This window comes from Pan troglodytes, chromosome 6 (assembly GCF_028858775.2).
Source record: "Pan troglodytes isolate AG18354 chromosome 6, NHGRI_mPanTro3-v2.0_pri, whole genome shotgun sequence".
Lineage (NCBI taxonomy): Eukaryota > Metazoa > Chordata > Mammalia > Primates > Hominidae > Pan > Pan troglodytes.
In genome coordinates this window covers 166352728-166367355 of record NC_072404.2, presented here as the reverse complement: position 1 = coordinate 166367355, position 14628 = coordinate 166352728, and the positions used below count along the sequence as shown (strand labels likewise).

The 14628-nt window shown below is 43.4% G+C and overlaps 1 protein-coding gene across 18 annotated transcripts in view; it reads right to left on the bottom strand.

Annotated features, from left to right (window-relative positions):
* NUB1 (negative regulator of ubiquitin like proteins 1) overlaps positions 1-10471 on the bottom strand; it is a 36811-nt gene extending 26340 nt beyond the window's left edge. For 3 of the 18 annotated variants that reach the window (XM_009454606.5, XM_009454610.5, XM_063815042.1), the window contains exons 1-4: positions 10218-10360; positions 6604-6722; positions 2852-3019; positions 604-662 (exon numbers count right to left, since the gene is read on the bottom strand). In XM_009454606.5, the coding sequence (XP_009452881.4) occupies positions 604-662; positions 2852-3019; positions 6604-6722; positions 10218-10287 (416 nt within the window). In that variant the 5' untranslated portion in view covers positions 10288-10360. The other 15 variants (XM_016945930.4, XM_063815035.1, XM_063815039.1 and 12 more) reach the window with 12 other exon arrangements.
* Between the last annotated feature and the right edge of the window lie 4157 nt (positions 10472-14628).

The window sequence follows — 14628 nt, the reverse complement described above, 5'->3', positions numbered from 1 at the left end:
AATGAGAAAAATCAGCTGAAGAAATACACCCGCTAGCTAGCCCTGGAGGTGCTCCAAACACCATTTTAAAACATACAAGGAGATGAAATAACCCACCAGATCTCAAAGTTAGGATTTCACTAGTATGTGGCAGACGTGTGTGTGTGTGTGTGTGTGTGTGTGTGTGTGTTTTACAGATGGGCCAACAGCCTGAAATCAGATAAAACACCGTGCTGAAGGTCATAGCAAGCTATTAGTACATTAGGGAAAAAAAATAGTAATTCAAAACTAATGAGCTAGTGAGTACCAGGTGTCTCCTGCTTGTATCACTCACTCATTCACTCAAACATGCACCAAGTGCCTACCATATGATAGGCATGGAGTTCCCACCTGCTCGGAAGTTACACCAGGAAATAGTGTTTGCAAGTATTGAGTCCTCACTTTGCCACTTACCTACCAGTGACAGCTCTAATAAGTCCTTCAACCTCAAAGCCTCAATTTTCTCTTTTATAAAATGAAGATAATACCTGCCCTACCTATCTTAAGAGGACACTCACAGAGGATCAAATAAGCCAATGTAAAAAGGCCCAGAGCACCTAGGACACAGAGCACACAGATACTTACTTGGACCTCAGTTCTCTGCCAGTGATGTGCAATCGGGTCTCCAACAAGTTTTTCCTATCCTGTTAAAAATAAGACAAATAAAGTAAAATGTACTTGAATTTAACACATTTTGGAGAGATTACCCTGTGAAATCAGAAAAGCTAACGGCAGAGGATATAAACTTAGTTCACTGTTAAGAACTAAAATGCTGCCTGCCTAGAAGTCTACTGAACATAACCCAGCACAGGCTGACCCTGTGACCTGCACGTCCTCAAGGGGGCGGCAGCATGGCACCACCAGGCAGGGCTGCTCAGAGGGGCCGTCTCACACAGCTGGACGTCTTTAACATTTCAGAACATTTCCACCATCCCTCAAAGAAACACCATGGCCTGCACCCCATTCCCTCCCCTTTGCCCCCCAGCCCCTGGCAACCACTAATCCATTTTCTGCTGCTACAGATTTGCCTATTCCGGACATTTCATATAAATGAGATCGTGCAGTACGTGGCCTTTTGTGTCTGGCTTCTTCCCTTAGCATCATGTTTTCAGGTGCACGCACGCTGTGGACGCATCAGCACTTCATTCCTTTGCATTGTGAACAGTTTTCCATCGTATGAATAGACCACATTTATCTATCCCTTCATCTGTTGATGGACATTTGGACTATTTCCATCTCTCAGCTACTGAATAGTGTTGCTATGACCATTCATGTATGAGGTTTTACATATTAATATATATGTGGGCGGCAAGCCACCCAGGTGCCAAGGCAAGAGACCGAGGGCACAAATTGTTCCAGTATAATAAAGAAAATATATAGAATAAGAATAGTTACACTAGAAATAGATTATAGATATGATTATATATGAATATCATTATTAGTTTGTAGTATTACTCTTTATTTCAATATTACAATAATCTTTGTTCTACAATTATAACCTAGGAAAAACCAGGCCACACAGAGATAGGAGCTGAAGGGACACAGTGAGAAGTGACCAGAAGACAAGTGTGAGCCCTCTGTTATGCCCGAACAGGGCCACTAGAGGGCTCCCTCGTCTAGCGGTAACTCCAGTGCCTGGGAAGGCCCCCGTTACCTAGCAGACCTTGGTCTAGCGGTAGCGCCAGTGCCTGGGAAGGCACCTGTTACTTAGCAGACCGGGAAAGGGAGCCTCTCCCTGGGGTAGTTAGAGAAGACTCTGCTCCACCACCTCTTGTGGAAGGCCTGACATTAGTCAGGCCCGCCCACAGCCATCCAGAGGCCTAAACGTCTCCCTGTGACGCTGTGCTTCAGTGGTCCCGCTCCTGTTTCACTTTCATGTTCCGCTCTGTACACCTGGCTCCGCCTTCTAGATAGCAGCAGCAGAATTAGTGAAAGTATTAACGTCTTTGATCTTTCTGAGAAGAGCATAGAAGAAATAATGACGTAAGCTGTCCTCTCTCTCTGCCTCGTCTACCTACAAGGGAAAGGCCCCCTGTCCGGTGGACACATGACTCCTGTGACCTTATCAATCATTGGAGATGACTCACAGTCCTTACCCTGCCCCTTCTGACTTGTATCCAATAAATAACAGCACAGCCAGGCATTCGGGGCCACTACCGGTTTCCGCGTCTAGGTGGTAGTGGTCCTCCGGGCCCAGCTGTCTTTTCTTCTATCTCTTTGTCTTGTGTGTTTATTTCTACGATCTCTTGTCTCCGCACATGAGGAGAAAAACCACAGACCCAGTAGGGCTGGAGCCTATGCTCTTATTTCTTCTGAGAGTGCTGGCACCGATCAGTCCCAAGAGGCTCTGGGTGCCTTGCCACAGGGACATTTCTAGATGCAAACTACCTGGCCATGGCAATGAGAGGAGGTGACCCCACCCAGATCTCCTCAGCCCTGCTTGAGAGCACTCAGCGGACTGCCCTCTGACCTCTACTGGAACAGGAAAAGGATGAAGCCTTCTGTGCTGTGTCCTCCTGCACAGGCTTCTAGGAAACTTGGGAATCCTTTATTCCCCATTATTTCTCAACGTTCACACTCTAGAAAGGATCAGAATGTGACATACAGCTCTGTGGCATTTTAGAAGCCCAAGAGGGTCTCTAAAAGCCTACCTTGGGAATGTTCCAGTTTAAGAATTTGTAACATTGACTTTCAAGCTGATAAATTGTTCAATATGTAAAGTCACTTAAAAGAATTCTGACTTTGGATTGTAACTTTCCAAACAACAACAATTTATTTGACCTCATCACTAACTGGACATTAGTGCCTACTCAAATTTAGGGAAATTACTCACTTTTTTTAGTCTTGGTGGTAAAAACACCTCGATTGTAGCAATTCCCGTTGTTCTATAATTGTCATTTCCTGTTCCACGCTCAATTGCCTTGCAACGTATTTCTTCTATTACCTTTTCTACTTCATTTTCACAGCATTCTAGTCTGTCAGAGTACTGCTTAGCAAGGTCCTATCAAGAAAAATCAGAAAATGCAATACTGACTTTAAAAAAAAAAGGCAAAATATAGAAAAGGGCATGAAAGACTCTAAGGCCATCAACTCTGATGAGCGGAAGTCGCCCCGTTACACTGCAGTCCACACTGTGGCTTGACATCTTGAGAGGTGTGGAGTTTAGAGAGCCCAGGAAAAAGTGAAAACACTTATTTGAGACTGGGCGCAGTGGCTCCCAGCACTTTGGGAGGCCGAGGCAGGTGCATCACTTGAGGTGATGAGTTTGGGACCAGCCTGGCCAACATGGTGCAACGCCATAACTACTTAAATACAAAAATTAGCTGGGCATGGTGGCGTGTGCCTGTAGACCCAGCTACTTGGGGGCTGAGGCAGGAGAATCGCTTGAACCCAGGAGGCAGAGGCTGCAGTGAGCCAAGATTGTGCCACTGTACTCCACCCTGGGTGACAGAGCAAGACTCTGTCTCAAAAAAAAAAAAAAAAAAAAGCAAAAAACAAAAACATTTATTTGATAAATGTTTTCTACCTACAAATAGTAAAATAATAATAATAATAGAGAATCTTCTAAGGGGAAGAAAAGGGTGGGCTATGACTTATGTGACTGCGATCTATTTAAAAAGTATAGTGAACTGTTCAACTCCACTGGAGGGGAAAATGAAAAAGAAACCCAGAAAATATTCCAATTTTTCAAACTTGTGAGAACAAATCAAGTTGGACTTAAACAATTCTCTTAATGAAAATCTGTGAACCATGGGTACTAGTTGTAAAACTATTTGTAAGGGAGAGCTTTAGAATTGAGAAAAAAAAGAAGATTGAAAGGGCTCAAGAAAGGATGGGAACCAGTCATTACTGAGAGCAAAGTCATTATGGTTCCTCCCCAAAAGAATCCAGATGAGTATCTCTAATCTAAAAATCTGAAATTGCCAAAATTCAGCATCTGGAGATGCTCAAAGGAAATGCACACTGAAGTATTTTGAATTTTGAATTTTCAGATTAGGATGCCCAACTAGTAGGTATAAAGCAAACATTCCAAAATCCAAAAACACTTCCAGTCCCAAATATTTCAGTTACGGGATACTCCTCTCAATCTGTATCTGCATGTGAAGTTAATGTTTCATTAAACATCTCATAAAACAGTAAACACTTCAAAAAACGCTAAAGGTCAAGGTTTCATTAAATTCATAATGTAATACCATATAGTACGTAAAAATTATGGTGTAAGCATAAATTTATGACAGAAGAGATGTTCATGATAAAAGTGAAGTTGGAAAACTTTATAGATATGAGTATAGATTGGGCGCGATGGCTCATGCCTGTAATCCCAGCACTTTGGAAGGCAAGGTGAGAGGATTGCTCAAGCCCAGGACTTCAAGACCAACGTGGGCAACAAAGTGAAACCCCGTCTCTACAAAAACTAAAAATATATTAGCCAGGCATGGTGGCATGCACCTGTAGTCCCAGCTACTCCCAAGGCTGAGGTGGGAGAATCACTTGAGCCCAGGAGTGTGAGGCTGCAATGAACTACGGCCATGCCATTGCACTCCAGCCTGGGCAACAGATCAAGACCTTGTCTCAAAAAAAAAGGAAAAAAAAATTTTGTAAGTAACATAAACCTATATATACTTTTTTTTTTCTTTTAGAGACGGGGTCTCACTACGTTGCCCAGGCTGGAGTGCAGTGGCTATTCACAGGTGGGACCATAGCATACTACAGTCTCCAACTCCCGGGTTCAAGTGATCCTCCTGCCTTAGCCTCCTGAGTAGCTGGGACTACAGGCATGCGCCACTGTGTCCAGCAATACATTTTTTTAATAGTTACGTAGGAAAAGAGGAAGAATATACCTATGTTAACGATGTTTAACATATTTTAAAAATACATTCTTTATATTTTTGTATTTATATACATACTTTTTAAAACCTAGAATATATATTATAAATACTTTTTAAAAAACTTTCTATAATTTTCTAGAAAACCTAACTAGTGAGGATTTCTTTCTTCCTCCTGTCACCAGCCAATTCTGACACCAACTGGAAGTCCTACGATTCAATTCTGACACTAACTACCCAGAGTTAGCGTTAGACTCCACAGGTTTAAGGGCTCAGTCCACAAAAAAGCCCTAACTTCAGATACCAGTTACCAAGTATCTGGTCCCCAGGTTACCCATACTTTTGTCTGACTTAGCTACAAAGTCGAGGGTTCACACAAGCACCCCCTTCAGGTTCCATGATTTGCTAGAACAACTCACAGAACTCCAGAAAATGGTATACTTATGAATATAGTTCATTACAAAGGATACAAATAACCATTCACATGAAGAGGTACTAAGGCAAGGTCTGGAAGGGTCCTAAGCATAGAAGCCTCTGTCCCATGGAGTTGGGGGTGTACATCCCGACATGTGGATGTGTTCACCAATTTGGAAGCTGTCCAAAATCTGTCATTTAGGGGTTTGTATGGAAGTTTCATTATGCAGGCCTGATTAAATCACTGACCATTAGTATTAGTCATCACCTCAATCTCCCCTTCCCAGAGGTTGGAGGGGAGGGTGGAAAGTTTCAAGTGTCTAATCACGGCTTGGTACTTTTGGTGACCAGCCCCATCCTGAAGCTATCTAGGGGCAACCAAGCCTCATGAGCACAAAGGTTGCTCCTATCATGCTTACCACTTAGGAAATCCCAAGAGTTTTGGCTCTGCCAGGAACCAGGGACAAAGGTCAAATATTTTTCCTTTATGCCACACCTAGTTTCTAAACCAAGAGACTGTAACAATAAATTCAGAAGCAAGGTCAGAAGGTGGGTTGCAAAGAAAAAGTGAGGCCTGCCTGGAACAGAAGAAACAGAAGAACTAGGACCCTAATACAGTTTGTCACCTCCCAAGCACATCATTATGTCACAACACAGAGCAATTTAATGCCTCATGACAATCCTTAGTCCCTGATAAATGTTACATCATGTTCAGGATACTCTGACTGAGAGCAGAGAAGTACATGCTAGGAAATTCCAGTATGATAGATTTCTGGCAAAAATGAGTACTGTTTCTCTGCTTAGAAAAGCAAGCAGACTTCAGTTTCTAGAAACATCACTTACATACAATATCATTTCTGATGATGCCATGAAAAACTGAGATACAACTGTTAGAAAAAACCTATTTTGGAAAAATGAACACTGATAGTGATAGCATCAAAAAAACTGGGGGAAAAAGGAGCAATTGTTTCACAGCAGATGATGATAGCAAGGAGGACCGAGAATGAGCCAAGACACTGTCACTTTGAACACACAATGCAATTACTTACTGGCACCAATACTGTTGCACTAATGGGTCAAAATGAGTTCCAGATAAATAATGTTATATAATCCTGTGATGGTATTAAAAATATATGCCTGAAAAATTAGATAACATCCTCATGTGAATAAAATATTAATGAACAAAAATAAGGTTGTCAGTTCCTAGTAAAAAGTGGGTACCCGCTCACCACTAATGCTTTTGGTTATGCCAAAAGTTTATATGGTCATGCCTGACAATTCAGAATCTTATTTACCAAGGAGATTTATAATGCTGCTAATTATTGATGTCTTAAAAGAAAAATACCTTTAATGCCAAACCAACTTTTTTATTTTCATCTGTATATGGAGGTTTCCAAAGTTGAATCCTGTCTTCCCTTAAAAACTGGGTCAATTTTGCTTGAAGATATTTCTTTTGTGCCATCCCTGAAAGCAAAACAATACATTAATAAAACTCCACATCGCATTTTAAAATGTTAATAACTTACCTACACGTTAAGGTGTTTTGTTGGGTAAGCAAAGCTCCCTTCCTCTGTCATTAAATATAAATTACTATGGTTTAAATGAGTTCCAGACTTCTCTAAAAATATATATAGAAATATATGTTCAATTATATATATTACATATATAAAATATGTATTTCAAAGTTGCTAATATGTAGCAAGGATTATTACATGTTTCTATTTCTTAATCTGCTATTCTCTTATCTAAGAGAAAAGAGAAAATAAGAGAAAGATAAATCCCTCGAGTCGTGAACTTCTTTTTTTTTTTTTTTGAGACGGAGTCTCGCTCTGTTGCCCAGGCTGGAGTGCAGTGGTGCGATCTCGGCTCACTGCAACCTCTGCCCCCTGGGTTCAAGCAATTCTCCTGCATCAGCCTCCCTACTCACTGGGATTACAGGCATGCACTACCATGCCCAGCTAATTTTCATATTTTTAGTAGAGACGGGGTTTCGCCATGTTGGCCAGGCTGGTCTCGAATTCCTGACCTCAAGTGATCCACCCACCTTGGTCTCAAAACGCTGGGATTACAGGCGTGAGCTTGTAAATTCTCTCATACTTTGGCTAGTTTAACATAAAACAAAAGGCCAACCATCCTGGTAGTTAAATATAAAGAAAAGCTTGCTTGAACTGTAAACTATCAATAATAAATATTTTTGGATGGGTGTGGTGGCTCAGGCCTGTAACCCCAGCACTTTGGGAGGCTGAGTTCAGGAGCTGAGGTCAGGAGTTCGAGACCAGCCTGGTCAACATGGTGAAGCCCTATCTCTACTAAAAAAAAAAAAAATATATGAACAATTAGCCGGGCGTGGTGGCAGGTACCTGTAATCCCAGCTACTCGGGAGACTGAGGCAGGAGAATCGCTTGAATCCAGGAGGCAGAGGTTGTAGTGAGCCGAGATGGCACCACTGCACCCCAGCCTGGGCAACAGAGTGAGACTCCGTCTCAAAATAATAATAAATATATAAATATTTTCTATGTCAGAATTTTTTAAATTAAAAAGATTACAATACTAGGAAAATTTTGCATATTTTCTGATTAACAGCCTAACAGCACATCTACTTTTTTTTTTTTTTTTTTTTTTTTTTTTGAGAGGGAGTCTCACTCTGTCGCCCAGGCTAGAGTGCAGCGGTACAATCTCGGCTCACTGCAAGCTCCGCCTCCCGGGTTCACGCCATTCTCCTGCCTCAGCCTCCCCAGTAGCTGGGACTACAGGCGCCCGCCACCACGCCCGGCTGATTTTTTGTATTTTTAGTAGAGATGGGGTTTCACCGTGTTGGCCAGGATGGGCTCAATCTCCTGACCTTGTGATCCGCCCGCCTCGGCCTCCCAAAGTGCTGGGATTACAGGCCTGAGCCACTGCGCCTGGCCCTACTATTCAAATCTAACACTGATCGGATCATTTTACAGCTGAGAAAACTAGGGCCCTGAGTTTGTACCATGACTCAGGCAAAGACACAAAATTAGGCAGCATCTTAACGAGCACAACTTCCACCCACAACACTGGACTCTGAACTTCCGTCATGGAGTCCCCTTGCTGCTTGCCTGTTCCAGGTATGTAACTTCTCTCTCCCAGAGAAGTATGTACCGCGATGGAGCTGTCTACTCATCCCATACTAGCACAGCAATTCAAAGGTGAGTGAGGCGGCTGAGATGTAAGGCAGCTGGCAGGTGTAGCACAGCGCTTTAAGGTTTCCCAAATCAGAGAAGCAATAAGTAAAGAAAAATGTTATTAGCCCCCGAATGATGAAGACAAGTTCTAGAGAGTGGAAAAAATATGAGTTAATATTACCAAGATAAATTTCTTTTTTCTATTGAGGGCCAGTATTCCACATCCCCCCAAACTCAATTCACACAACTTTGAAATCTTTGAAAACTTTGGTAGCTTGTGTATTTCATAAACAAATATTTTTTAAAAGAAAGTTCAAATCTATTTTATGTCCGTGCGGGGACAAGAATTAGGTTAACCAGGACAGGGAGAAGAAAAGAGAGGAAGGAATAACACAGCCAAGGAGGCTGCTGTGTGCAACCTGGGTGGCCCATGGGAGAATCCTCCATTTTTCAAGCACTGACAAACGGCTTATCACAGCAAAGCATATTAGTCCTTAGAGCGTTAGCTTTTCAAACACAAATAACTTTAAAAACTACTTTATATACTACTCATGAATCTTCAGAAATTCTGAATAAAATATCACAGCAACCCTACTGTCTCCCCACTGTGGGACGGTAATTTCACAGGCTGGTTACTGGAGCCAAGCAATCTGAAAGGCTGATGTGGTACTCAGAGATGCCATCCAAGGCCGGGCGCGGTGGCTCACACCTGTAATCCCAGCACTTGGGAGGCCGAGGCCAGTGGATCACCTGAGGTCAGGAGTTCAAGACCAGCCTGGTCAACATGGTGAAACCCCGTCTCTACTAAAAAAATAAACAAATAAAAATTTTTTAAAAAGATGCCATCCAAGCCACCACTTGACAGAAGGACGAAGGAGTGTTACAAACCTAGTGCGTGTCAGACACTCCAGGGAGCAAACAAGAGCTCCAGGGTTACACCGAATAAGATTTAATGTTAAAAAAAATTAAACCACTGTCTTGAAACTTAAGAAACTTCAGTTACAGACAACAGAGTAAGTGGTGACATATTTTAAGTCAAGTTTAATAAGTCAGTTTTTAATTTTAACTGAAATGAGAACTGAAAAAGTTTCATGCATGCCATACAATGTTTCACATTGTAACTAAGAAAAGACGAAACTCATTAATATCACTCCGTGGTCCAAGCAGAAAGTGAAACGTTATAACGATCTTTTAAAAATTTCACTTTCACTTTTGTAATGAATCGCTCAATGCTACATTTAGCCACACCTTTTCAAGTATACATTATATATAGTTGAAACACTATATCTAGTCAAGACACATTCATTTTTTCTTAGGAAAATGAAAGATTCTTGATTAAAAATAAAAGGGAAGGAGGTGAGAATGATAGAATCAGGTCGTCAAGGTTCGAGAAAATCAAGTGTCTTGTCATTAAATAGCAAAGAAAATCTGGCTTTGATTGCAAATAAATCCCAAATGGTATACTCGGAGTGTTACGATTCAAGTATAGCATTTGGCTAATTTTTTATAGACATATTTATTCCTTTCTCTCCCCAAACCGATACACTCAATATTTTCTTTTAAATACCCCACACCTCTGCCTAACTCAGGGCAAACCAAAGGGCCCCGAACGGCCAGCGCGTCCCGAAGCCCGGCCCGCCGCTCCCGGCCCCGGCCCCGGCCCCGGCCCAGCTCCACGCATGGCTGCTCACCCCCGCCCCGCGGCCGCTCCACCCCTGGCCAGGAGAAGTGCCCAGTCGGACCGGGAACCGGGGCGCCAAGCAGTGCTGCTGAGGCTGGGGTCGGGGACACTCGGCCGCCGTGTCCTCACCTGCGCCACGCCACTCCCGCCGCGACCAGCAGAGTGCCCGGATGCGGCAGCGGCCGCCGTTTGTTTTCATTCCGGGTGAGGCCAGCCCCGCCCCCGCCGCCGCTGTCGCCTTCGCGCCGCCGCCGCCGCTTGGAAAGAGGGTTGTGGGCGGGGCCAAGGCGAAGCCAGCTGTGGGCGGGGATACGGTTGTGTGGGCGTGGTTACCGCGGGGCGGAGCCGCGACGGGGCGGAGCTAAGTGGAGGCGGGGCTGGGCGAGGATGTGGCCGTGTGGGGCGAGGACCTGGGAGTTGGTGTCCAACGCCACCCCAGGCTCAGTCTTCCAGGACTTCCCGCCCGGGCTCAGTTTGCCAGCCATCAAGAGGAAATGGATCCTGGCTTTGTTTCTCCAGAATCCTTGAAAGAGGCTGGGGGAAGGGTCGGGACCGTCCCAACCCGCATCTCATTCCTCAGCCTAGGCTGGACCCCTTCCCTAAACCAGCGGCTTTTCACCCCGCCCTCCACAAGCCCACCAGGGGCTTCCCTGGGGTGAAATTAGGCTGCTTCCCGGGAATTTCCTCCCCCATGCTGTCCACGGCCACTAGGGATCACAAGACCTAGGGAGCTCTGCCTACTTCCAAGGTCCTATTCCCAAGGCTGTGCTCAACAGTGACGCTTCTATTTTATTATCAGTTATTGCTGTTAATCTCTTACTGTGCCTAATAAATTAAACTTTATCGTAGGTATGTACGTATGTATAGGAAAAAAATGTAGTGTGTGTATATATATATAGTATATATATGTGTGTGTATGTAAAATGGGGTGCAGTACTATCCGAGGTTTCAGGCATCCACTGTGGGTCTTGGGACATACCACCTGTGTGTGGATGAGAGGGGACTGCTGTAACCTTGCAGTGACCAATCCGTTTTTCGTTCCCTGTTGCTGCTTTCTTTAGCCCTTTTCTACCTATAAAGCCCACCTCCTCTGCCCAGCTCGTTGGAGCACCGTTTCTAAATTTTCAGAGAAGATGCCATCCTGATTCATGAATCAATAAAAACCAATAGATCTTTCATCTAAATTTGTGGTTTTGACTTCTGACAAAGGGATATTAATAACTGTATAACCGCACCAGACCAATCTGATTCGCCTTTTATATACCCAAGTTGTGAGTTGTTTTTCAGTTGCACGGACTCCCAGATGGAAGGTTTCACACGTAACCTGAGGATGCCCAGGTGAACCAAGCATGCAACCAGGGGCGGAACCTGAGTGCTCAGATCAAAGCAGGGACTGAATTAAGAAATGGGCACTGCATGGTGAGATCCAGAATGCAATCAGATCAAGCCCTGGTGTCACCCCATGGCAGGGTCCAGTCAGATGAGCATCCCAGCATCACCTCATCGCAAAATCTAATCCGATCATGCGTCATTACCCTATGCTTATAAAATCCAACCCAGCCCCAAGCTCAAGGAGACAGAGCTGAGGGTTTCCTCATGTCTCCTTGACAGTCAACTCACAATAAAGCCTTTCTTTTCTCAAAAGCCCATGCCATGGTGTTGGCTTCTAGCACATCAGGAAAAAGCCCGTTGATTGCTCAGTAGCAATTGCAGCAAGGTAGAAGGACAACAGAAACTGTTCTGACATTTTTTTCTGAGGGCTTTCTCTGAGATGAGTAACAAAGATAGTTTCACTTTTACATTTACGTAGTAGACCATCAGGAAATTGAATGTCCACGCTCAGGTGTGATGGAGCAGCTTGCAGTAGACCAAGGCTCCCACTAACAACAACTAGAAAAGCCAGAAAGCAAAGTCAGAAAACATCTGTTTGAAGGCAGTGAAAGCTGCTGAGGCAAGAATGGGGGGACTTGATATTCCAGAGAATGAGGAAGCTTCAAGGGGTGAGCTAATGTCTGCAGTGGCTTGTATTGGTGTGTGAGGGCTTTTGCCAGTTCTGGATACAAGCATGAGGCTGAGAATTTAGACTTTGAGACCACAGAGGGCCACTGCTGGGGACACAAAACCAACACAGCGACGTAGGGGGAAATTCCAAGGACAATTGCTGAATTCAAGGCTTGTATGGGGCAAGAAACTGAAATGTAAATGGAAGGCCTCTGAAAGCAGAAGTTTTTGATAGACTTGCAAAACAAAGATTCGAGTCTGAGATCTGCTAGGGTGGTGGTGGAAGTGGGTTACTGCAGAGCCTACACCATGTTCCCAGTTGGAAACTGGAGGGCAACGGTAGCTTGAACCCTACCAGAACCTCAGCCCAGCCTTCACTCCATGCAGTCCCTGATTGGATTAAGGTTATTGGCCACTCCTCTCTTTGGTTTTGTGGAGGAAAGGGAAAAACCCTCCTGAGAGAATGATAACATTTGAAGCCTCTACAACTTTTTAGAAGCTATATTTGGCATCTCATTAAAAAGTTACTAGATAAAAAAAGAAAAAGACAATAGAAACAGACCCACAGATGAGTCAGATATTGGAGTTGCCTGATTAAAATAACTATGATGAACATTTTCAAGAAAACAGAGAAAAAGATGAAAATTTTCACCTGAGTATTGAAATCTATAAAAATAAATCAAATGAAAACTCTAGAGGTGAAAAGTGTAATAAATGAAGCTGTGAACTCTGGATGTTAGACAAAACTAAAGACACGATTAGTGAACTGCAGGCACATCAATAGAAAATATCCAAACTGAAGCATAGAAGGAAAGAATGGAAAATACAGAAACAAGCATTAGAGACACATGGGACATGATGAAAAGGTCTACCAGGTATTCAGGTTCCTAGAAAAAGAGAGAAAGGGGCAGAAACAATATTTGAAAAGATAATAACCAAGAGTCCAAGTTTCGCAAAACTGATGAAAGACATCAAATTACAAATTCTGTAAGTTCTATGACTCCTAAGCAGGATAAATACAAAATCAGCCACACCCAGTGCATTCTAGTAGAACCATTGAAAACCAAGGAAAAAGATAAAATCTTAAAAGGTGCCAGGGCCAGGTACGGTGGCTCACGCTTGTAATCCCAGCACTTTGGGAGGCTGAGGCAGGTGGATCACCTGAGGTCAGGAGTTCGAGATGAGTTTGACGAATACGATGAAACCCCGTCTCTACTAAAAATACAAAACTTAGCTGGCTGTGGTGGAGGGCGCCTGTCATCCCAGCTACTTGGAAGGCTGAGGCAGGAGAATCGCTGGAACCTGGGAGATGCAGGTTGCAGTGAGCAAAGATTGCACCATTGCACTCCAGCCTGGGCAACAGATTGAGACTCCATCTCAAAAAAAAAAAATTTAATTTAATTCAATTAAACAAAAAAAAGGTGCCGGGGAAAAGATGCATTGCCTTTTAAGATTGTCAGCTGACTTCAGAAACAATAAATCCAGAAGACAATGGAATGGCATCTTTAATGTGCTAAAAGAAAATACACGTTTAGTTCAACGTTCCTTAATATTTTAGGCAATAAGATTTATTGAGAACACAGAAATGGTGCAGACTTGTGCTTTTATCTTTGTCATGCATATGTGATGTCTTCTGGAATTAAGTTTAAAAAAGCAAAAGAAGTAAGTTATTCTGGCCTCCCATGGAGGTTTCTCAGATGGTAAGCCTACAGTGATGAGTAGCCACCTTCTTACTTCCAAGGTCACCTTAGTTTTTATTCACCCTTAAACTTAAAATCACATGACTAATATTGTATATCGAATTCTTTTTTAACATTAAAAGGGGTTAAAAAACAAACACGGATAAAACACAAACAGATGATCCTGAACTTAATTCAGTAGTACTAATACCATGGTTTTATTTATTTATCATCACTCTCCTTATTTTTTTATCTTGTTAGAGTAAGTGTATCACCTACCCAACTTTTTTTTTTTTTTTTGAGGCGGAGTCTTGCTCTGTCACCCAGGCTGGAGTGCAGTGGCACAATCTCAGCTCACTGCAAGCTCCGCCTTCCGGGTTCATGCCAATCTCCTGCCTCAGCCTCCCAAGTTGCTGGTACTACAGGCACCCACCACCATGCCCGGCTAATTTTTTGTATTTTTAGTAGAGGCGGGGTTTCACCATGTTAGCCAGGATGGTCTCGATCTCCTGACCTCGTCATCTGCCCGCCTTGGCCTCCCAAAGTGCTGGGATTACAGGTGTGAGCCACCGCGCCCAGCTGCACCTACCCAACTATTGAGACAAATGAACCTGGGTTAAAAAATTTGGACCAGAATATGTCAGAGATTCAAAACCAGAACACAAAATTTGAGGACTGATTACATGCTTCCAGAATGATTCTACCTGAATCACAGGTGAGAAGGCCAAGCCCTTTCTCACAGTGACTATGGCAACAGGAATTCATGACCTCCACTGAAATAAGGCATCCTAGCCCATGTTTCCTAGGAATCAGAGTAATCCTCCTATGCAATGACCTTGTAACTTCTTTTAGCTTCTATC